The 22,530-nt window shown below is 38.8% G+C and overlaps 4 protein-coding genes across 4 annotated transcripts; 1 reads left to right on the top strand and 3 right to left on the bottom strand.

Moving 5' to 3' along the window:
- The first annotated feature begins 3,431 nt into the window (after nt 1-3,431).
- On the top strand, nt 3,432-5,496 carry pdx1 (pancreatic and duodenal homeobox 1). Its single transcript, XM_023326850.1, has 2 exons — nt 3,432-3,884; nt 4,901-5,496. The coding sequence occupies exons 1-2, from the start codon at nt 3,506-3,508 to the stop codon at nt 5,287-5,289; spliced, it is 768 nt and encodes a 255-aa protein (XP_023182618.1). The 5' UTR covers nt 3,432-3,505; the 3' UTR covers nt 5,290-5,496.
- Nucleotides 5,497-5,631: 135 nt separating this feature from the next.
- Nucleotides 5,632-6,509, bottom strand: urad (ureidoimidazoline (2-oxo-4-hydroxy-4-carboxy-5-) decarboxylase). Its single transcript, XM_005816719.2, has 2 exons — nt 6,218-6,509; nt 5,632-6,119 (listed from the first exon to the last, which is right to left on the bottom strand). The coding sequence occupies exons 1-2, from the start codon at nt 6,390-6,392 to the stop codon at nt 5,770-5,772; spliced, it is 525 nt and encodes a 174-aa protein (XP_005816776.1). The 5' UTR covers nt 6,393-6,509; the 3' UTR covers nt 5,632-5,769.
- A 153-nt stretch (nt 6,510-6,662) lies between these two features.
- On the bottom strand, nt 6,663-11,964 carry LOC111606303 (receptor-type tyrosine-protein kinase FLT3-like). Its single transcript, XM_023326849.1, has 14 exons — nt 11,806-11,964; nt 11,105-11,181; nt 10,307-10,458; nt 10,094-10,215; nt 9,859-9,970; nt 9,639-9,781; nt 9,323-9,477; nt 9,063-9,198; nt 8,781-8,949; nt 7,582-7,682; nt 7,396-7,507; nt 7,109-7,317; nt 6,916-7,028; nt 6,663-6,839 (listed from the first exon to the last, which is right to left on the bottom strand). Exons 1-13 carry the CDS (start codon nt 11,831-11,833, stop codon nt 6,946-6,948), a joined length of 1,599 nt encoding a protein of 532 aa, XP_023182617.1. The 5' UTR covers nt 11,834-11,964; the 3' UTR covers nt 6,663-6,839; nt 6,916-6,945.
- A 130-nt stretch (nt 11,965-12,094) lies between these two features.
- Nucleotides 12,095-22,361, bottom strand: flt3 (fms related tyrosine kinase 3). Its single transcript, XM_023326864.1, has 24 exons — nt 22,254-22,361; nt 20,117-20,193; nt 19,237-19,382; nt 19,024-19,145; nt 18,782-18,893; nt 18,562-18,704; nt 18,246-18,400; nt 17,986-18,121; nt 17,704-17,872; nt 16,770-16,870; nt 16,584-16,695; nt 16,295-16,503; nt 16,102-16,214; nt 15,893-16,025; nt 15,137-15,241; nt 14,944-15,054; nt 14,701-14,857; nt 14,460-14,563; nt 14,254-14,372; nt 13,913-14,035; nt 13,700-13,811; nt 13,511-13,610; nt 13,289-13,394; nt 12,095-13,159 (listed from the first exon to the last, which is right to left on the bottom strand). The coding sequence occupies exons 1-24, from the start codon at nt 22,282-22,284 to the stop codon at nt 12,938-12,940; spliced, it is 3,018 nt and encodes a 1,005-aa protein (XP_023182632.1). The 5' UTR covers nt 22,285-22,361; the 3' UTR covers nt 12,095-12,937.
- Nucleotides 22,362-22,530: the final 169 nt, after the last annotated feature.

Here is a 22,530-nt window from a genome sequence, read left to right as displayed (position 1 = left end):
TCGTCTGAGCAATACTCCATGGATTCTCTTTGCATTTTAGGTCAGGAAATATTTTTGAACAATGACACTGTGGTTATTAAAGCAGGTATAGCGCTTTTCACAGTGTGGACACGTACCAAGTCCTGCTGAAAAATTAAATCAGCATCTCCATAAATTGCTTTAACAGAGGAATGCATCATGTAAAGTGGCTTAGACTTGATAAAACACAATGGCAGGTGAAATAGCTCCCCCAAATCCTACAGATGATTCTGTTCTAGAGTAGATTTAACACAAAGAATGCAACAATTATCACCCTGAAATACACCAGTTTGTGGTGACTCTTATAACTCAGACTCAAGCTGCAGTCTTTAGTTATTGCTGTTGCTTTTTCCTACAACACCTTTTACTTTCACTAAACTGCCCTTTTTATATGGTTGGATACAGAACTCCGTGAACAGCCAGGTTCTTTAGCAGTGACCTTTTGTGGCTTACACTCCTTGTAGACATTAAATGGTCAGCTGATGCAGAAAGCAGTTTTCCACATAATTTTGTAGGACATAGCATTCTGACTTTCAGAAAAACCGTGATTTTGGTTTGTCATTAGCTGTAACCTGTAATCTTCTAATTTAACAGAAAATAAATGCTTAAAATAAAACCACACCGGTGAAAGAAGTCTAAAGTATCACTTTTTGAACTTTACTGGTGACATGAAGGAACTTTTCAGTGATACTCTAATTAATCTGTATATCTCTCCTGTCTGCACGGTAAGCCTGATAAATCGACGTGTATGGGTGCAAACATTGCTTGACCTGCGAGATAAAGGGACCTGGTAAAGCAGCCACAGTTGTCTTGGAAACGCGCAGTGGGGAGCTCGGACACGGGGATGTCCTATTTTCCACCACCGTTTTGTCACCCCTGTCTGGCGCTCAACATGTATCCATTACACCTTTCTAGATGCATCATTTAACACCATTTTCCCCCAGCAGCTCCACACGGACAAGAGCCCTTGGCGACAACAAACAGGGCTGCTGCGGCCGCCGCACTCTCGCCGTGTTTGCTGGCCATTAGCCTCGCGCGGCCCTGCGTGCGCGCGTGTGCGTCCGCCTCATTAAACACCGGCGCTCGCGGTAAGCCAATTAAGCTGGAGAGAGCGACTGAACTCAATTAACCGCAGAGTGTCTGGAGCGCGAGTCCGCATGCCGTGGACTTCAAACCCGCGATGTCGCAACGACGTTAAGACGCGTTCATTTACACGCAAAACCTTCCTGAATGAACCTCCTTCGACTCTGATGGTGTGTGCAACAACAATTGACTATTTGCAATGAGATCTTCAAATGCAATTATGGCACTTTCCACGGTATCTTAATGGGGGCACTCTGCGACGCAATAAAGTTCAAGCAAACCAGTTCTATACACAACACCCACCTGCATTATGGCTTAATGGTATTTATATTTGATCATTGTTGCAAAGAGGAAGGAAACTGTTAACTCGGGCTATTCTCCACTATGTGGTTTATGAAGCATGATGTGCCTTGAATGCATTTTAGATAACTTTCCAAGCAATTTTAAGGCGGCACCAGGAGGGATGATGAGACTTAAGTAGAGAGATGAGATGGGTAACTGTGATAGCAGAGAGTGACCGCTTTCCATGCCTGTAAATCTGTGGGACAATAAAAAGACAGATGGATGGACAAGATATAAACAGCATAAGATTAGGAGTAAATGACACTCTGCTGCCCTGAAAATCGCCCTGATTTCGGAGTTTGACATCTGAATTAATCCTAATCCAAAGACCTCTGCAGAAGCACCCTTCCTCCGCTCCTTTCCCGAATAAATTAATACAATTCGTTTCAAAACAGAAACTTTTCTTGCAAAAGGTTATAGAAATTGAATTCTATTAATTATCTGGTCAAAAAATAGTTTCCAATAGTATTCATTAAATTTTGATATTATGCTGAGTGATTTGCTACAATAATATTAAAAAGTTGAGGGAAACCTTTGTTTTCACTTATGGCCAACTGGTGTATAGACCTCTAATAAACCAGTTGTTAAGCTGACTTTTTTTTCTTTAAAATAACCTTACGTTATACTTTATCATGTCAAAAATTTGCAGAAAAATCAGTTATTCAGTTATTGATCCCATACAAATAGATCACCTTTTATTGTGATTATTAGTACTCTTTGTAAAACACTTTGAAGTGTGTTCTGCAGATTCCAGTTGTCCTCTTTAAACTACCGAATGCCCAAACACTTCAGTTTTATTTCCATCAGCCCCCAAGACATTTCTTATAAAAGTTAGGTCGTTATTCCTGAATTATGGGTTGGTCCGTGTATCTACCCGTGTATCTTGCCTGATTTCTATTTTTGCTGCCACCTCAAAAGCAGCATGTTTGAGGTGTTCCCTTAAAGTGTATCCACAAGAACTTAACACTCTCCAGATACAAACCATATATATCTGTAATGAATCTTTGTAATACTTTTTAAAGAATAAAATCACTGAAGCAACATTTCAGTGATTGGCAAAAGCTTTGAGACTCGGTGACCTTTTGTCTGTACTGCTTTAATTTTTAAAATTTGCACTTAGTCTCGATTGCTATGAAGAAAGAATCAAAGGAAACACAACAAATTTGCAAAGTTAATGTCAGTTAGTGAAAAATGAACTAAGCCCTTCCACAAACTAACTTGCTAACATAATTCAACACATTCTCACTCCCCACTTATAGTTAACTAAGTTATCGAGGACAGTAGAAGTCATTTTGGCTGAATTGCATCAAAAGACTTTCAGTTTAAGTGAAGAAAGTCATTTGCTGGGAAGAGAGCTTCAATGCACCCAAAAAAGGACCTTCTCCTAAAAAGTGTTCAACTAAGATTGGGATGCCACCAGTGCAATGCCTACTGAAGAATGGCAGCAGGTATGAGTGTGAAGTGGAGACTTTATAAAAGACCTTCAGGAACTTTTGCAAAGACAAAGTGGCATCAATCAGGTTTTGTCCTGATGCAAACATCGAAACTCAAGGTTGACACGTCGCATTAACTAGAGATAAACCTCAAAGACTTTATAAAATATGAATGATAAATTTACGTAAACTATATGAACATCTAATAGAGTAACAGTGGAGTTTTCTTTCTTTTTTTTTTTTCTTTTTTTTTGCGGTCACTTCTAAACTGCACGCATGCAGGCCTAAATGTGTTTTTCTGTTCTGACAATTGTCGATGCTACATTTTCACTCGCCCTCTTGTCTGGAGGAAATAAAGAGGTGGCTGCAGGTGAACGTTGTTGTATTTGCAGAGCGGCACCGATTTACGCGCTCTGTTCAGAATCTCCTGGAAACTGGCCGCTGTAGCTCTCCCGTTTTGTGCAAACAGTGAAACCAATGACTTGGTGCGCCGCAGGGTCACATGGTGTCAGAGGGACACACCTGTGCGGAGCCCGCGGGGGCCTTGCAGTTGCGCCACAGGTGCGTAAGAGCTGAAGGTCCACGCCGAGGCAGGATCGCAGGTACGCAGCCTCGGGTCCTCTCCAACCATGAATCGGGAAGACCCCTTCTACCCCTCTCAGGTTTTTAAAGACTCCTGCGCCTACCAGAGATCCCCGGGAGATGACTACAGTCCGCCGCCCTGCCTCTACATGAGCAGGCAGGTGCACTCCGTGTACACGCCGCCGTCCCTGGGGACCCTGGAGCAGGCCAGCCTTCCCGACGTCGCTCCTGCTGCTTTCACCATGCCCGGCATGCGGGAGGATCCGGGCGTGCCACCGCTCCACCACCCGCAGGGCCTCCAGCAGCAGCCAACTCTCCAGCCTCCGAGTTATATAGACGCAGGAGAGCAGAACAGATATCACCTCCCTTTCCCCTGGATGAAGACCACCAAATCCCACTCGCACACCTGGAAGGGCCAATGGACAGGTACAAAAAACCCGCATATAAATCGATATAAGAAAATAAAAGTATATAATTTTTTAAGGACCCACAATGCGGAATCAATTAATACATCTGAGCTCTGTTTGACTTTCTGAGGCCTTTATTGACATCTCTTAGAAGAGGATTTGAATTCACTGTATTTGGAACAAAAGATCAGCGCTTGCTATTGTGCCACAACTTGATACTGCAGCGCATAGATTCTGAAACTTAAACCTGTAGCAAAACTATAACTTATGAGGAAATTATACCCATTAAAAAATATAAATAGATTATTAATGCGGTGTGTATTCTTTAAGCTGACATATATTTATTTAATCAACTTAAGTATGGGTAGTTTGTAAGTTTGATTAAACAGAAAAAAATACACAGTTTCTGTATATATATATATATATATATATATATAAACATGATACATTTGTAAAGTTTTTTAATATATATTAGCAGAAATTGTGCATTTTCTTCTGTTTAATCAAACGTACAAACTACCCATACTTAAGATGATTATATAAATGCACGTTTGATTGCTTAGTTCTTAACAATAACTTTGGTTTGCATAAAATATATTTTCACTTACTGGTTATGAGAATCAAATCGAGCAGAAAAAGTGCTTTTTACATAGAAACAGGAGGGGAAAAAATTAAGAAAAAAAACCCATAAATTGCTAAACGACTAAATAATCACCTTTTTAGGTTAGTAAAATTAAATAAACTGAACTAAAAAAACATTAACTTAAATTATCAAGATGTCACCATTTTCAGTTAAACCAGTTTTGAATAAATCAGATGTTATTTGGCCTTGACATAAATAATACATTTATTGTTTTGTTTCTGTTGCATGACCAACTTGTTTCTGATTTTATCATCAGTTATTTGGCTCTGCTCTAAGTTTTACCACAATCCCAATAAAAAAAAAGTTTTATTAAAGTGTATGAAAGTGTCTTAAACAATAAATAACAGAATTACATTATATACAAGACTCGGAATCCCGATTTTGTTTTCCAGGGTCTTACGTGATGACCGAGGCAGAGGAAAACAAGCGCACGCGGACCGCGTACACGCGCGCCCAGCTGCTGGAGCTCGAGAAGGAGTTCCTCTTCAACCGCTACATCTCGAGGCCGCGGCGCGTGGAGCTGGCACTGACCCTGAGCCTCACCGAGCGCCACATCAAGATCTGGTTCCAGAACCGGCGCATGAAGTGGAAGAAGGAGGAGGACCGGAGGAGGGCCAGGGGGTCTGAGCCGGACCAGGACTCTTCCATCACCTCTGGGGATCAGGGAGAGACTGCGGGGGCAGGGGTGTCTTCCTCGAATGGACCTCACACCAGCACGCCCCCTGTTTCCCCACTGCATGGCCACACGTTGTCCGCGTCGGGGTCCAGAGAACCAGCATAGACGTGGACAGCACTCGCTCTTAATTGGATTATATAGGAAATATATATATTTTTGGTGCAGAAAGATAAAGCTGTTCTTACAGCAAGTTAAAGGACCTGTCGAGATCCCCTCATGCATTCCAGTTTTTTTTTTTTTTTTTTTTTACATGGGAAATGTGGCTCACTGCCGAGGGCGCCATTCATCAGGGAGCAGAAATCAGTCTGTCTGTCTGTCTGTCTGTCTGTCTGTCTGTCTGTCTGTCTGTCTGTCTGTCTGTCGACAAGTCAATTCAAAGTTACATTTCAGTAGACAACAGGTTTTACTATTGTGTACATTCCAGATATCAGCATCCACCTGTGTATATATGTTTAAATCACATGCTTTATTAATAACACTGTTTAAAAGTGTATATGCTAACTTTGAAATAAAAACATATACAAGTACTTAAGTATTGCAGCTCCCTGTTAAATGTGGTCAAACTGGAACAGAGATCTCTAGGCTTTATAACTTGTTTGTTGCGTCAGAGAGCGTGAGACCTTGGAGACGCAGGCGGCAGATCTTCTTCACCTCCGCAATGCCGCGCGCCCTTTCCGCCGCGCGCTCGTTCCGGCAGCGCTCAGAGAGCTCGCGCAAGATGGTCACCTTGTCATTCATCCGCGCGCAGATGACAAACGGGAAGCCGAAGCGCCCCTTGTACTCTGCGTTCAGCCGCGCCATCTGCGAGGCCTCCGCCGAGCTCAGCGCGTCCATCCCGACTCGGGTCTGCTCTTCCTGGGACTCCCGGGTCAATGCACCGCTGTGGAGATGCTTGCCCGCGAGGTCCGGGTGACACCTGAGGATCCCCTCCTTACCTGGACACATCTGGTGACTCATTATACTGCTCCCAGTATGGATATGATAAATAAAAGTACAAGGTGCGTGAAACACAGCAAAAATCCTTTAACCTCACCCGACTCTGGGAGAGCATCGATGAATTCATTAATCGCAGCTTCTAAAGCATTTAAGCTCGTAAAGGGACGACGGGTCCACACAGCGGCTGTTATAAGAGGACATTTCTCCACGACATTACCGAAAATATTTACAAAATCTTCATAAGGAAGAGCATTTACTACCGATATGTCCATGGGAACAGATTTTTTGGGTTGTACGGGTTGTGTTTAATGACCTTCGGACAACACATTTGGCAACAGGTTAACGCACTGCTGGACATTCAACTGGCAAAAATCTGATCTCTGGCGACACCGAGCGGCTGTGTAGCACAGAACGGGACATAATCGAGTAGAGAGCCTTGCACAACTATTCACCTGTAAACTTCAATGTCTTATCAAGTTCAAATTACAAGCATTAATGTATTTTATTGGGATTCCAATATTTTAGTACAAAATAACACATCATTGGGGTGTAGAAATAAAAATGTTCTATTTTTATTTATTTATTTTGGCAAACAATTAAATTCTACAGCGCTATGTGGGAATTTTTCTTCTCCAGAATATTGTTTCAGTTCTGTACAAGTCGTTGTCGTTAGGTCCAACCACCTGGATCATCTGAAGCTGAGGCTGATATTGGGATTTCTGTTGAGAACCAAAATGATTTAGTGTCTTCTATGGTTTTGCCTGTGTCTGTGCTGATACGGTGTGTGATACATACCTTTTTCTTGATGTAGTACACAAGCACAAATTAGATTATTGTCAGAGCCAGGAGCAGAGCCAATATGCCAATTTTCAGTGGCATTAATAAGTGACCGTCATAACATTGATAAGCTAAAAATATGTAAACATGGTAGAAGTCAGTTATAGCAACGTTATAGAATGAATGTCAAGGGTGAATGATCTTGCCTTACCTATGGAGGCTTCGAGTTTGAGGTTTGAAACCTCATAAAATTCCTCACTGCACCAGGACCCAGCTCGGTCCGTCAAGCAAAACTTAAATTTTGTTGCAACCGTTACATTTATTGTGCTCACATTGCTGCTGAGTTTCTGGTTACAGAAGCCATCAGAAACTGAGTGATTCTTCCTCTCAATCACTTCCCAGGGTGGGTTTGTTTCAGAGCTGCAGTCAAACAAAGATCACTGAGCTTCAACTTAGGCCTACTGATGTCTCAGGGCTGAGCTGCTGTGTATTACTCACCTGTTGCTGGATGACAAACTTAACATCATCCATGTAGACTTAGCAGGCAAGACACTCACAGTCTCAACAAAAAGGTAATTATCTGTGCTCTTAATTGTTGACTCTTGTTCCTCTAGAAGGGAAATTTTAAATTACAGTTGATGTTGTATTTATTTGCAGTTTAACAATGACACACAAGTTACATACCTACAACACAAACATCTGTTTCCTTTGTTTCCATTTTTCCTCCAGCCTCCAGGTGTAGTTTATACACTCCAGACTTTAATGGTCCACAGGCCTTCACAGTCCTGAGAAAATAGTGGCACAGCCAACAGATTAATATGGTAAAAGGAAAGCTGAGCAATTTCCCTTTTGGGGTTTGAGACATAAAAAAAGATCTGGTTTTTATGAGGCTTTAAAAGTAGATTACCAGCCAATGATAATAAAAAAATGAAAAGTGGGGAAGTTGTGTGTGAAAAACAAAGTACATCCTATAATTGAAGAGATTGTTGAACCAGTTTTGGCAGCAATTACTATGTTTTCTGTATAAGTTTCCCACATCACTGTAGAGGAGTTGTGTCCCACTTACTAGATTGATCTCATTTTAAGGTCTAATATGCTTATACACAGAGGAGCTTTGGGTCGACACTATGGCTGCAAGATAGGCCCAAAGATTGACTGGTTGCAAGTTGTTTTGAGCTGTTTTTGCTAGCATGCAAGTCTTTATTTGTCAGAATATTGTTGTTTTTTCAGATTCGATTCTGCAAACCCTAATTGTGTCGCCTTATTCTTTTTAGCCAGAAGAACTTCTTCATGACACAACCCCACAACTTAATGCATTGATTAGGATTTTGTGTGGCACAACACTAGAAAGACTTGTATAACTGTGAAGTGAAAACACAAGGACATTTGGTTTTGTTATAGTACTTTTTTTTTTTTACAAACACAATAAATCTGATTTGTAGTGCATTTCTCGACTCTACTTTGAAATAACAAAAGACGGTCTTATAACATGACCTTTCATTAAGCTGCCTGAGAACTTGCTTTCTGGCCTGTTCATTGATCTTCATGATGCTTTTTGTTCATTAATGTTTTAACAATCAAAGATTTATTCTGATGATAAATTACAGACAGGTGGACTTTAGTAAATAATTTGTTGCTGTTTGAAGGCAGCTGCTTGTGCTGCATTTGAATTAGACATATCCAAGTAAAGGGGCTGAATATCAATTATTTAATTTAAAATACAAAGCCTTTGAAAAAAAAAATCCTTTTTATGAGGTCACTGCAGAATAAACCCTCAACAGAAAAGGAAATTAAAAAATATTTTAATGCTAAAATTTAGATTATGGAATTATCTTTGAAAAATGATTATTCTGAGATGCCGAGGCATTGCTTCATGAAACTACCTGTGCTTTGTTACTTTCTTGTCTCTGATGCATTTAGTGAAACTCCCATCAGGAGCTTCCCAGTAGCAGTGCTGCAGCACTGGGTGGTAGGAAACAGTTGCTGCCAAGCAGGAGCTGTTCTGAGTTATCACAAACTGATCAGGCAGCTGGGAGGTGATGAAGCTCTCAGCTGAGGAGACAAGAAAATAAAATGTTCAACACATGTACATTATTAATTCAAAATATAAAACAATAGCTATTAAAAGGTAATAGTAACAGTTCATGTAAAGAGCTGTTACTGACCCGTAACGTGAACATCCACAGATTTAGTTCTGTCTGAGTTTTTGCAGGTGTATGTGCCGTTGTGTTGTGAGGTTACTGATCTGATGAAGACATACAGCATGCAGCTCTTCCCATGTCTGTCCTTTTTAATACAGATCTGGAAGAAAAACATTGAAATCCTAATCATGTAGAACAATGTATTTGAAATGAGTAGAAATCTGTGGTTAATGTGGTTGTATTTGAATATAATAAAACAAAAATCATAGTTTTCGTCACTGTACCTCATTATCTGGACAGGTTTCTGCCAAAACCTTGCCATCATGTTCCCACACAGAACTACAATCAGCATATTTTCTGCAGCGAAGCACCAAAGGCTCACCGGGACTTATGGTCACACTAGAAACCTCATCGGGTTTCATTGAAGCAGTATTTATGTCTGAAACATAAAACACTTCAAATTTTTCAATGTGTTTATTTAGAATTTTCTAACTTAATTTGAGAATAATCCTGGGATGAGAGCTGGTCTCTTTCTCTGCTCGGGGTTACTGTTAGAGTTAAAACATTTTCTAACATTTGTCTGTTTTTTTATGTAATTACCAAAGTCATACAGCTGGGTGCATTCTTGTCCTTCATCGTTGGTGGCACAACACATCGCTCCACTCTCTGCATAGTTCGCAGTTGTGGTTGAGCTCTGTGCTGTTGAACCATCAATATCTTTTTTCTCATCCCTTGAGGATGGACTGAGAGGAAAGATTGATAATCAGAGAGTGACATGATAAAACTATGTATGTCTGAACAGAGTATCTAGTTGTCTTACCGAGACCATTCAATACTGGGCTTTGGAGAACCATCAGAGATGCATTTAAAATAGGGAGACATGCGTGCCATATTCATATTATCCAGAGACAGCTTTGGTTTTGAGGGACGTTCTATTAAGCATGTGAATCACATTGATTAACATCATTTTAAATCTACTAATTTATCTGCATTTTTATGCTTCTCTGTTTAGTTGAGTCTTAATTAAGATGAGAAATGATGAAGCTGCGACTCACCAAGGATACGAAGATCAACAGTTTTTGAGATAATGGTCTTCTCTTGTCTTTTACAGGTCAGTTTGTAAATCCCAGAATCATTCCTTGCAAGTCTTGGTATGACCGTGGAGACACTCCTAGTTCTGGAGAGGTTTAAGAAAATGTCAAACTTTACCCACATAAAGAAAAGAAGCACATCGATCAACAAGCACATAAACCTAAAGATGCACTCACATGTTCATCTGTGGGTTTTTCTCGCTCTCCCACTGGCAGACAGGATGATCAGGAAGGCCCTCTAGAGAGATGAGGAGTTTCTTACCAGCTGACAACTTCAGGCTGACAGGATCAGAGTCACTCAGGTGGTCAGCTGGCTGAAAGCAATCCGACTGGAAGGCAAAACTTAGCATTTAATCCTCCTTGACAGAGAATCTTTTGTTGCTCAGTGATTCTTTCAATAGTGTTGGTATATGTTGTGATAAAGTATAAACAAGGACAACCAGAAAAAGTACAAATTTCTTGTTTAAAATGATGATTTAAAAAAAAAATCAGCACAAGCTATCATTGCCCTATGTAAAAAACCAATTGTCCCAGTCATCAAGAGGCCCTGCCATTTTAAAATAACAAAAAAAAAAAAACATTGACCATTAGAAAACTTCAGAAGATAAGGCTCTTTGGTGTCACAGTGATTTTAGGCTGTTTTTTAAGCTTGTGTAATGATAATTTTGAAAGACCAGGTTATGATAACAAAATTACACATTTTAGCTAAATAGGTACAAACTCCTCATAATTGTAATCAGGCAATAGTAGCAAATGTTGTATTAAATGTTATTTGCTCAGCAAAACCAAAACAACAATATACATTTTGCTATTGTGCTGAAATAAATAAATAAATCTCAATAAATCAATATTTCAAGATACATTTAGTTATCCCTGAAGAAAAAAAATATGTTTTTTATATGTCATTCGTATCACTTCGTATCACTTTGGAGATACCAGCACCATATTTTAAGTTTGAAAAGCGTTTTCTTTTACCTCCCAGCTGGACACACATTTCTGATTATCAACATCATCAGAGCAGAGTGCATGAAAAGCACACAGCAGGAGAACAGCTGAAAAGACAACAAACAAACAAACACTTAAATTAGGTTTGAAAATTTATAATGAGACGTAAAAAAAAACAATTTTCAAAAGTATGTTCCGACTTTACGCGAATTTGCTGTATTTTGTTTTCAAGACAGACAAATTCAGTTCATACATTGCATTTCTGATTGTTGCACAAAAAGTTTTAAAGTTATGGTGGAACGAATAAAATCACAGTTGCTATGAATATGTGTAGCCAGGATGCAGAGCCATGCTCGCTGCTCTGCAGCTCAGCAGCCAGAGTGCGAGCAGAAAACAACAGACTGCTCGGCAAAGGCGCGGCAGCTGCAGGCATTACGTATGCCGCGTTTACTTCGAACAAATGCATTTCTTCTTCAAGATGTTCTCCGTGAGCTTAACTGATCTTGATCCGTTACTTTGTTATTCTTTTTATTGTACTGGCCAAATAATTATATCATTTTTGCTATGTCAGAATCAGAATGCTTTTATTGTTCTTGTACAGAAGAACAACAACATCTGGGTTCAGTACAGCCCGTCTAAAAAGACGGGGTGCCTGGGGCCTCCGACCGGCCCTGCGGGGCGTCGCCCTTTACTTTTTGGTGTAAGTAAAAGACTTGAATGCTGCCTCTTACCTGCAACTGTAATTTTCTTTCTCTGCATTTTGAGACTTCCTGGCAGTCCGCTTCACAAAGTCTGCATCAGATAGCACTGTGAAGTTCACCCCTACTGCTGTAGGCGATTAGGGCAAGCACAGACAGTGGCCAAGCATACTTTCTTCTTCTTCTTACATTTTTAACGGCAGCTGACATCCAGCAGTGCTGCACTTCTGCCATCTCTTGGATATTACTTTAAATAATTTCAATTTCTTAACAAAATGGAACCATTTGAGATCCACAAAGAAAAAAAAAGAAAGAAAACATCTTCACTCCAGATGATCTGTCTTTATTATATGAAATATATTTCAGTGCTGTGACACGTGATATTTTAAAGTACAGTAGAGTTTATAAAATAATATGATAAACGGATATATATGTGTGATTATAATGAGTTTAAGATGCTTGTAATAGTTAACAGTGCTTTTCAATCCAAATGTTAAAACTGATAGGAGTAGAATATACAAGTGAAAATATATTTGATCGGTATTAATGTTTTCTTTTTTTTTCATTAAAATCACAACATGTACCATCTATAAATTACAGTATGTCACTGACAACGCTTTAGTCATAGTGAAAAGTGTATTTCAGTTTTAGCTGCACCGTTAAAATCTCATTGCTCATATATTATAAAGCATCCTTGCAAATGCAGGCGATAGCATAAAAAAACAGAACAATATATTAAATTCTACATAAAACAAGTGTAACTCAACATAACGACAAGGATAAAATTCTCATGATATGTGGAAAATAATAATAACAAAACCAGTATGTTATTTTGATAATTATGATGAACATTTTGGCCTACTTCCGCACTATTTAATGTGGCAATAAAACCAACACTAAGGATAACCCTGAACACACCATCCCCGCTTGTGAAACATGGTGGTGGCAGCATCATGTTGTGTGATGCAGTTTTGGACAGAGGACACTTACGATCCCTTAATTAATGCTAAATCAAGCCTGTTCAACCAAACGCAAATATAAATCTAAAATGCTCATAATATTTGTAAAAGAATATAAAGCCAGTATATTACTTTGATAGATATGATGAGCAGAATAGTAGGTAGATTGTTATATATGCTGCAGATAAAATAGCTTGAGTTGGAGATCACTCTCCATTAGATGGCTTCAGAGGCTCCTTCTCCTCGTCTTCCCCTGCAGCCTCTGACTTTAACGCCTCAGCTTGGCTTTCCTCTCTCTGGTTAGCTTTGCAGTAGTCATTGGCTGCTGCTGTCTTGCTTTCACTTTCTTTCACCAATGCTGAAATGTCCCCAATAGTTGATGCATTTTGATAGTCGCTGAAATCCTGGTCTTGCATGATCTGGTAGAGCTAAAAAGGAAAAAGCACAAAGGGAGATTGCTCAGAAGCATAAAATCATTGACAGTGCTTGTCAACTGGTGTCTGTTTTCCAAGGAATATCAAGTGAAAATCACTTGATTTTTCTCTGCTGCTTCATACCTTTTCCTCCATGTCCATCATCTGGCCACTCATGAAGTCCACTATCTTGGAGAAAGATGGCCGGTTGTTAGGATCCAGAGCCCAGCACTTGCACATAATGCCATACCTGCATATGAGCAAGAAAAGAAGTTAAGTGGGAGGAAAAGCTCTGAACCTTAGATTATAAAATCAGTTATCATGGCTGACTGACAGATAGATAGCATCCAACATAAAGAAACTTACACAGAATCGTTGGCATAGTATGGACACTCCATCTTAAATCCTCCCTCAATCATTGAGTAGAAGGTGTGATCCACTTTAACACCGGGATACGGAGTGATGCCTGGAAGCAAAGAGTGTATTTTGAATACAATATAAAAGCCTTATGTGAGGTTAAAATGTGTTGCTTCAGTGATCTTCTGTGAAAAGTACCGAGTGAGAAAATCTCCCAGAGCAGAATGCCGTAAGCCCAGACGTCACTCTTCATGGTGTACATCCCCTGAAAGATGCTCTCTGGAGCCATCCACTTAACTGGCAAACGCACCTAAAAAAACAACAACAAAAAACCCTCACCATCATAAAGTAAATATAAACAAGACTGGACACACTGATGTTATAAAGTAAGATTAATATCAGATCACATACGTTTCCTCTCACAACATAGTTGGAATCATTGTCGATGTCTCGAGCCAGCCCAAAGTCTCCGATTTTCACCAGTCGGCCTTTTGTTACCAACACATTTCGAGCCGCTAGATCTCGGTGGATGCACTAAAAACAGACATCACACAGAGATCGTTAACTTGACTTTTACATCACTCAAACCAGATGAAATTTGGTTTTATTCTTATGAAGCGGTTGTTGAATTTATACACCACTGATCCTTATAATAATAATAATAACAACAATAACGTCCTTTACAAATACCAATCTGAGAAGTGTGGCTTGCATTTAATTTCACTGAGTCAAGAGAAGAGTTTGTCTCTCACATTCTTGGCGGAGAGGAACTCCATCCCTTTGGCCACTTGAAAGGCAAAACTGAGCAGATCGTCAAAGGTGAGGGCCTGCTGCTCCATCTGATCATCTTCACTCTCGTACATTTCTGGATCTGGCAAAACCTCAATTTAATTACAAATCCATTTAAATTATGACACATTCTTATTTATCCACTCCATTTCTTGATGTGGCGTTTCACCTTCCATGTCGTTGGAGCTGAAGGTGATGACAGCGATGTCCTCCTGCCCCCCGGTGGTGATGCCATGCATGGGGATGTAGTTATCTGTTGCTGTTACCAGCTCACTGAAAACAAACATTAAATGATATAATGCTGGTGTACTTTATCCAGTGAGGCTTTGATATGCCATAGTAATTAAAAATTAGCATGTACATAATATAAATAATACAAACTTCCTGCTGTTTCTTTTTTTAATTCTTACTTGGAGTTTTTCTTGGGCGGCAGGTTGTTGTACAGGCTGCTGAAACGGTCCCTGCTGAAGGCGTCAGTCACAGACTTGTGATAACGAACACCGCTCTTCTTCAGGTAGTTCAGCAAGTCTCCATAACAGCAATATTGGAAGATCAGGTATATGGGTCCTACAGAGAGGTTGCTTTTTATTATCATAAAGTTGCATTGCATGTACCTAACAGCCATTCAACTCATCAGAAGATTGCAAACATACCAGTCTCTGTGCATGCGCCGAGCAGGTTAACGATGTTGGCATGCTGGCCAATGTGAGTCAGCATCTTGAGCTCAGACATGAGAGCTTCCTTCTCCACAGACTCGTGTTTTTCTGCAGAGTGAAGATAGATATCAGGAGCTGATGTAGCATCTGTGGCTCTCTGAAACTGGCTTGTGAAAAAACCCCCACTGACCTTTCAGCATCTTGACGGCCACCTGCTGCGAGACTCCGGATTTGTTGATGCCATAAGCTGTAGCCTGAACCACCGTGCCAAAAGCTCCAGAGCCCAGCTCTTTTCCTGAGGGAGGAACACAGAAATACTCTGAGTACGGATGTTAAGATTATTGTTATTCACAAGTGACATCTAGTGTGGTTTGATTACAAAGGTGAAAAAATCCCCGGAGTATCCAGTAAACAAAGAGAGAAAATAAATCCATGAGAGGAAGTGACGTCTTCTGTTTGTATGATTCACAGATATATATTTGATATGAGAACTACCTGTGTAACCACAGCAGCATGTTGTAGTCTCTATCTCTATCTTTTTCTGTACTGTTGTGTTTGGCTCATGCATGCAGAGCAACATACTGGTAGCTTGATGCCTCACTTATAGCAAGATATTTTAACATTTAATCTTTGATCTTTGAACCAAACAGACATCATTTAGTTTTTTTATAGCAAAAATTAACATTTTAGACATCAAGACTGACATTATTTTTTATCCATGATAAACATTTCAGCTACAGTAAACATCACACTTCAAAATGGAATCACATTTCTCATTTGCCTGTATTGTATCCACAATAGGAATTTTATAACAAATCCACCATATTTGACTGCATTTCATTGGATAGAATGAAATAGAACTCAAAAACTCAAACTGTTTTTGAGTTGATTATCAAAGTATTTGTTTAGTCTCTTTTTATATTTAAAGAGGTGGTCTGACTCCCACCAAGCTCCAGGTTCTCCCGAGGAAACTCCCATTTCTTGTCGTAATTAAAGTCCTTGAAATTGATGTAGATGTAGTCGTTGTCGTTAGGTCCAACCATCTGGATCATTTGAAGCTGAGGCTGATATTTGGGTTTCTGTTGAAAACCAAAATGATTTAGTGTCTTCTATGTTTTTGTTTGTGTCTGTGTTGATGCCGTGTGCGACACATACCTTTTTCTTGATGTAGTACATGAGCATAAATGAGACTAATGCCAGAGCCAGGAGCAGAGCCAATATGCCAATTTTCAGTGGCATTAATAAGTGACCGTCATAAGATTGATAAGCTAAAAATATGTAAACATGGTAGAAGTCAGCTAGAGCAACGTTATAGAATGAATGTCGAGGGTGAATGATCTTGCCTTACCTATGGAGGCTTCGGGTTTGAGGTCTGGAACCTCATAAAATCCCTCACTGCACCAGGACCCAGCTTGGTCCGTCAAGCAAAACTTAAATTTTGTTGCAACCGTTACATTTATTGTGCTCACATTGCTGGTGAGTTTCTGGTTACAGAAGCCATCAGAAGCTGAGTGATTCTTCCTCTCAGTCACTTCCCAGGGTGGGTTTGTTTCGGAGCTGCAGTCAGACAAAGATCACTGAGCTTCAACAATCAGGCCTACTGATGTCTCAGGGCTGAGCTGCTGTGTATTACTCACCTGTTGCTGGATGATAAACTTAACATCATCCATGTAGACTTAGCAGGCAAGACACTCACAGTCTCAACAAAAAGGTAATTATCTGTTTTCTTAATTGATGACCCTTGTTTCTCTGGAAGGGAAATTTTAAATTACAGGTGATGCCGTATTTATTTGCATTTTAACAATGACACACAAGTTACATACCTACAACACAAACATCTGTTTCCTTTGTTTCCATTTTTCCTCCAGCCTCCAGGTGTAGTTTATACACTCCAGACTTTAATGGTCCACAGGCCTTCACAGTCCTGAGAAAATAGTGGCACAGCCAACAGATTAATATGGTAAAAGGAAAGCTGAGCAATTTCCCTTTTGGGGTTTGCAACATAACCAATAAGACGTTTTGAAAGTTGATTACCCTCCAATGATAATACATAGTGAAAAGTGGAAAAGCTGTGTGTGATAAACAAAATACATACTTGCAGAACCAGTTTTGGCAGGTTTAACCGTGTCTGTATAAGTTTCTCAAATCACTGTGGAGGACTTTTGACCAACTTTTCTTTAAAACATTGCTTACATCTTACTTTAGAGTCTAATACCCTTATATACAGAGGAGCTCTGGGTCGACACAATGCAAGATAGGTCCAAATCGTCTGCCCTCAACTGGTTTTTGCTCAAAGCAAAAACCTTTGAGCTGTTTTTGCCAACATCAAGCCCATCCTTTCCTTCAAGGCATGCTTGCCTAGTCTTTTTCTACAGGTTTGCTGGAACAGTATTAACATCCACTGAACTTATTCACAATAAATACTTTCATGTATGTATTAGATTTTTATGTGATGCTGCACAGGAGGACTTGTGAAGTGAATGGATTAGGACGTTTAATTTTGTAATTTCTAATAAAGAAAATCTGATTTGTAGTGCATTTTATGTACTTTATAGAACCACAGCATCAGCAGACTGTAATTAGGAAAAAAGACTTCATAACCTTCTAAACTGCCTTATAGTTTAAAACAAGGGGTTGAATGAAAATCCTCAACAGAAAAGGAAATTAAAAAATATTTTAATGCTAAAATTTAGATTATGTAATTATCTTTGAAAAATGATTATTCTGAGATGCCGAGGCATTGCTTCATGAAACTACCTGTGCTTTGTTACTTTCTTGTCTCTGATGCATTTAGTGAAACTCCCATCAGGAGCTTCCCAGTAGCAGTGCTGCAGCACTGGGTGGTAGGAAACAGTTGCTGCCAAGCAGGAGCTGTTCTGAGTTATCACAAACTGATCAGGCAGCTGGGAGGTGATGAAGCTCTCAGCTGAGGAGACAAGAAAATAAAATGTTCAACACATGTACATTATTAATTCAAAATATAAAACAATAGCTATTAAAAGGTAATAGTAACAGTTCATGTAAAGAGCTGTTACTGACCCGTAACGTGAACATCCACAGATTTAGTTCTGTCTGAGTTTTTGCAGGTGTATGTGCCGTTGTGTTGTGAGGTTACTGATCTGATGAAGACATACAGCATGCAGCTCTTCCCATGTCTGTCCTTTTTAATACAGATCTGGAAGAAAAACATTGAAATCCTAATCATGTAGAACAATGTATTTGAAATGAGTAGAAATCTGTGGTTAATGTGGTTGTATTTGAATATAATAAAACAAAAATCATAGTTTTCATCACTGTACCGCATTATCTGGACAGGTTTCCGCCAAAACCTTGCCATCATGTTCCCACACAGAACTACAATCAGCATATTTTCTGCAGCGAAGCACCAAAGGCTCACCGGGACTTATGGTCACACTAGAAACCTCATCTGGTTTCATTGAAGAAGTATTTAAGTCTGAAACATAAAACACTTCAAGTTATTCAATGTGTTTATTTAGAATTTTCTAACTTAATTTGAGAATAATCCTGAGATGAGAGCTGGTCTCTTTCTCTGCTCAGGGTTACTGTTAGAGTTAAAACATTTTCTAACATTTGTCTGTTTTTTTATGTAATTACCAAAGTCATACAGCTGGGTGCATTCTTGTCCTTCATCGTTGGTGGCACAACACATCGCTCCACTCTCTGCATAGTTCGCAGTTGTGGTTGAGCTCTGTGCTGTTGAACCATCAATATCTTTTTTCTCATCCCTTGAGGATGGACTGAGAAGAAAGACTGATAGTCAGAGAGTGAAATGATAAAACTATGTATGTCTGAACAGAGTATCTAGTTGTCTTACCGAGACCATTCAATACTGGGCTTTGGAGAACCATCAGAGATGCATTTAAAATAAGGAGACATGCGTGCCATATTCATATTATCCAGAGACAGCTTTGGTTTTGAGGGACGTGCTAGGAAGCATGTGAATCACATTGATTAACATCATTTTAAATCCACTAATTTATTTGTATTAAAACATTTTGTGCTTCTCTGTCTAGTTGATTCTTAATTAAGATGAGAAGTGATGAAGCTGCGACTCACCGAGGATACGAAGATCAACAGTTTTTGAGATAATGGTCTTCTCTTGACTTTTACAGGTCAGTTTGTAAATCCCAGAATCATTCCTTGAAAATCTTGGTGTGACCATGGAGACACTCCCAGTTCTGGAGAGGTTTAAGAAAATGTCAAACTTTACCCACATAAAGAAAAGAAGCACATCGATCAACAAGCACATAAACCTAAAGATACACTCACATGTTCATCTGTGGGCTTTTCTCCCACTGGCAGACAGGATGATCAGGAAGGCCCTCTAGAGAGATGAGGAGTTTCTTACCAGCTGACAGCTTCAGGCTGACAGGATCAGAGTCACTCAGGTGGTCAGCTGGCTGAAAGCAATCCGACTGGAAGGCAAAATTCAGTACTCAATCCCCTTAAACAGAGAAGCTCCAAACATGTCACTGTTAGCAAGATTGTTGGGTTCAGTGGCAATTCTTGCGCTAATGTTGATTTATGTTGTGATAAAGTATTTGCCCCTAATGGTGTTTATGCTTGGATGTTTTAGATGAAACTGTATTTTGCATCAAACCAAGATAACCAGGATAAATCTAAATTTCCCATTTAAAATCATGATTTCATTTCTTGAGAAAGCAATCCATACAAACTGTCATGGCCCTATATTAAAAATCAATTGTCCCATAAACATCATAACTAGCTTTCACCCTTCGTGGGAATAACTACCCTCAGTCTTTTGCAATAACTGCTGGTAATGAGTGTGTTACATTTCTGTGGGGGGAATTTGCTCACACTTCTCTGCAAAACAGTTTGGTTTCAGTCCCACAAGCAGTTAGTTTAAAGAGCAGTTAGTTCTGCAATAGATAAAACACATATGGTTTTGTGGGGAAAAATAGTTAATACTTACAAACCTGAGGGAATTGTAAGTATTAACTTACAATTTAATCTTTAAAGCCAGCAAATTATAGTTAAAATATTTCTTAGTTTGTTGAGGGGGGGAAAAATCAATAATTTTCAAAATAAATGTATTATTTCTGAAGAAAACCAAAATGTTTTGTTTGATTTGTGTCACTTTTAAAACACCAACACCCCATTTTAATGTTGACAAGCTTTTTTCTTTTACCTCCCAGCTCGACACACATTTCTGATTCGCATCACCGTCAGAGCAGAGCGCGTTAACAGCACACAGCAGGAGAGCAGCTGAAACGACAAATAGAAATCAATTAAATTAGAGCTGAAACTAATAAAACTCAGTAAGTTTTCAGTATTTATTTAACAAATCCAATTCAGTTCAGTTTCTTTACATAGCACCAATTCACAATAAATGTCCGAAGTGTCGGAAAACCATGTCGACACAAATGTAAAGTAGTGCGTAGTTGTGAAGTAGAAAGGAAGAAACACGTGATTTTTAACCTTAAATCTGTTATTTGTCAGAAAAGCCATTATTCAGTCCACTCTTAATCTCTTAATCACTAAACCTAGTGCGACCAATTCATCAGAAAAGCAGCCCTGTAATGCTGGGGGAGCTGCGGAGATCAAACAACAGCAAACTAGCACCACTTTGCACATGACTTTATATCCAAAAGTGAACAGCAAAGAGTTGACTCAAGGGTCCTGAATATGCGCCAAATTTATCAGTCTTTTTATTTTTACTTTCCTTCCACTTTACAATCAGGCAATACTTGATGTTGGTCTGTCACAAGAAAGTCCAATGAAATACACTGAAGCTTGTAATATAACAAAATATGAAAAGGTCCAAAGGCTGGGGGCCAGTTTTTTCCAGGCACTGTTAAGACTGATTTTTAAATCACTCTGACCAGTTTAACAGAAGAAAAAAACCCAACTGTATTTATTATTGAACATATTCATTATATTTCCATATGATACGAAAAATCTGAACAAACTTGGGTCAGATAATGTTATGAGTTGCAGTCATATTGGTGTCATCATGTTATCTGTCCAGCAGAGTGACTCTAGCATTACCCAATCTATCTGCAACATCACGAGACAGAACTCAGACATATCTGGGTAGACTGCTCACCACTGTTATCTTTTTTTTTTTTCAAACTGGTTTCAACTTTTTGAAATTAATCGCTTAAAAGTTAACAAATAATGTTCTTCAGCAACTCCCCACAAAACAAACAAACAAACAAACTAAAAAAAGTCTAATAGTTGTGATCTGAGTGAGTTAATTTTAAAATTGGCACAAAGATTGAACTTTGACCACAATGCAGTTCTTATTTGTCGCAGAGTAAACAACTCTGGCTTATACCTTTTCTAGCCGCTTATGATATACATTGGATTAAAAATAAATTAATACTTGAAAAAAACTTATTAACATAATTGCTCCTTTTAAACAAGCTTTCACAATTGTAATATTTGTGGACTAACTTCTTTTTTAAACTTTGCATTATTTTAAATAAGATATAATGCATTCTGCGTGTTCGGGACTTTTACAGTCAGTCAAACCAAAATAGCCCAATAAAAATAGCATAGTCAAAAACAGCAGTATACTTTAATCAACACTGAGGATGAACCTTTAGCACTTTTATATGTCAGATAGCGTTAGATGTCTGCTAAAATAAAATAATAATAAAAATCATGAAAAAGAATAGAACTATCTCTAGTTGTCCCACAGTGGAAAAAATCAGATGTACCAGCAGCAAGCTAAAGTTAAATAGAAGCAAGCAGATTTATACTAAGGTTAAAAATTATTTTTAAAAATAAGATTACAGTAAGGGAAACTTACAACACAAAAAATACTGCAGTTATTGAAAATAGCATACTTTAAAAAGAAATGTGCAACTTCAATAATTTTTTTTACAAGATGTGTGTTTGTGCATAGCAAATAGCAACTTGCAAAAAAAAAAATCATCTGACTATTGAAAATTTCAAAAAGTCTTATTGTGTTAATGTTAATATTAACAGGATTATTAACACTATATGTTACCAAGTACATATAGTGGACTAAGTAGAGTTTCTTATTTTTGTAAGCTGATTGCATGTGTTACTACCCAATTCTGATAAGTGAATGCAAATAGGCTGGCTTTACATTTTTTAATAAATTATTCTTTTCATTGCATTGTTTTAGCTTCAAATAAAGCTTCCAATATTTAGACATTTCAGTCAAGTCAATTCTGTATTTTGCATATATGGTCATTTTTAAATTATTAGGGAAAAAACATAAATATTTACAAATTAGACCAAATATGTTCATGAGTTTTGCATCATCAGTAAAAGACTTAAATGCCTCTTCTTACCTGCAATCATGTATCTCTTTCTCCGCATCATGAAGCTTCCCGGCAATCTGGGTTACATACTCCGCCTCAGACGGCACTGTGAAACTTTGCTGTGCGGGATGTGAACCAGTATGTTTTGAAAGAGGAAGTAATGCACTACTGCAAAGACTTCCGCCCTGACTTCTGCCATATATCCGGAATATTCAAAAAGCAGAACGAAAAACATATCTAAACATTGAAGCCACAGAAAATATTCCTGATGGGATAAAGGAATATGATAATCCCTAGTTACCATGAA

This window comes from Xiphophorus maculatus, chromosome 21, assembly GCF_002775205.1.
Source record: "Xiphophorus maculatus strain JP 163 A chromosome 21, X_maculatus-5.0-male, whole genome shotgun sequence".
Taxonomy (NCBI): domain Eukaryota; kingdom Metazoa; phylum Chordata; class Actinopteri; order Cyprinodontiformes; family Poeciliidae; genus Xiphophorus; species Xiphophorus maculatus.
This window is presented reverse-complemented; position numbering and strand designations above follow the sequence as displayed.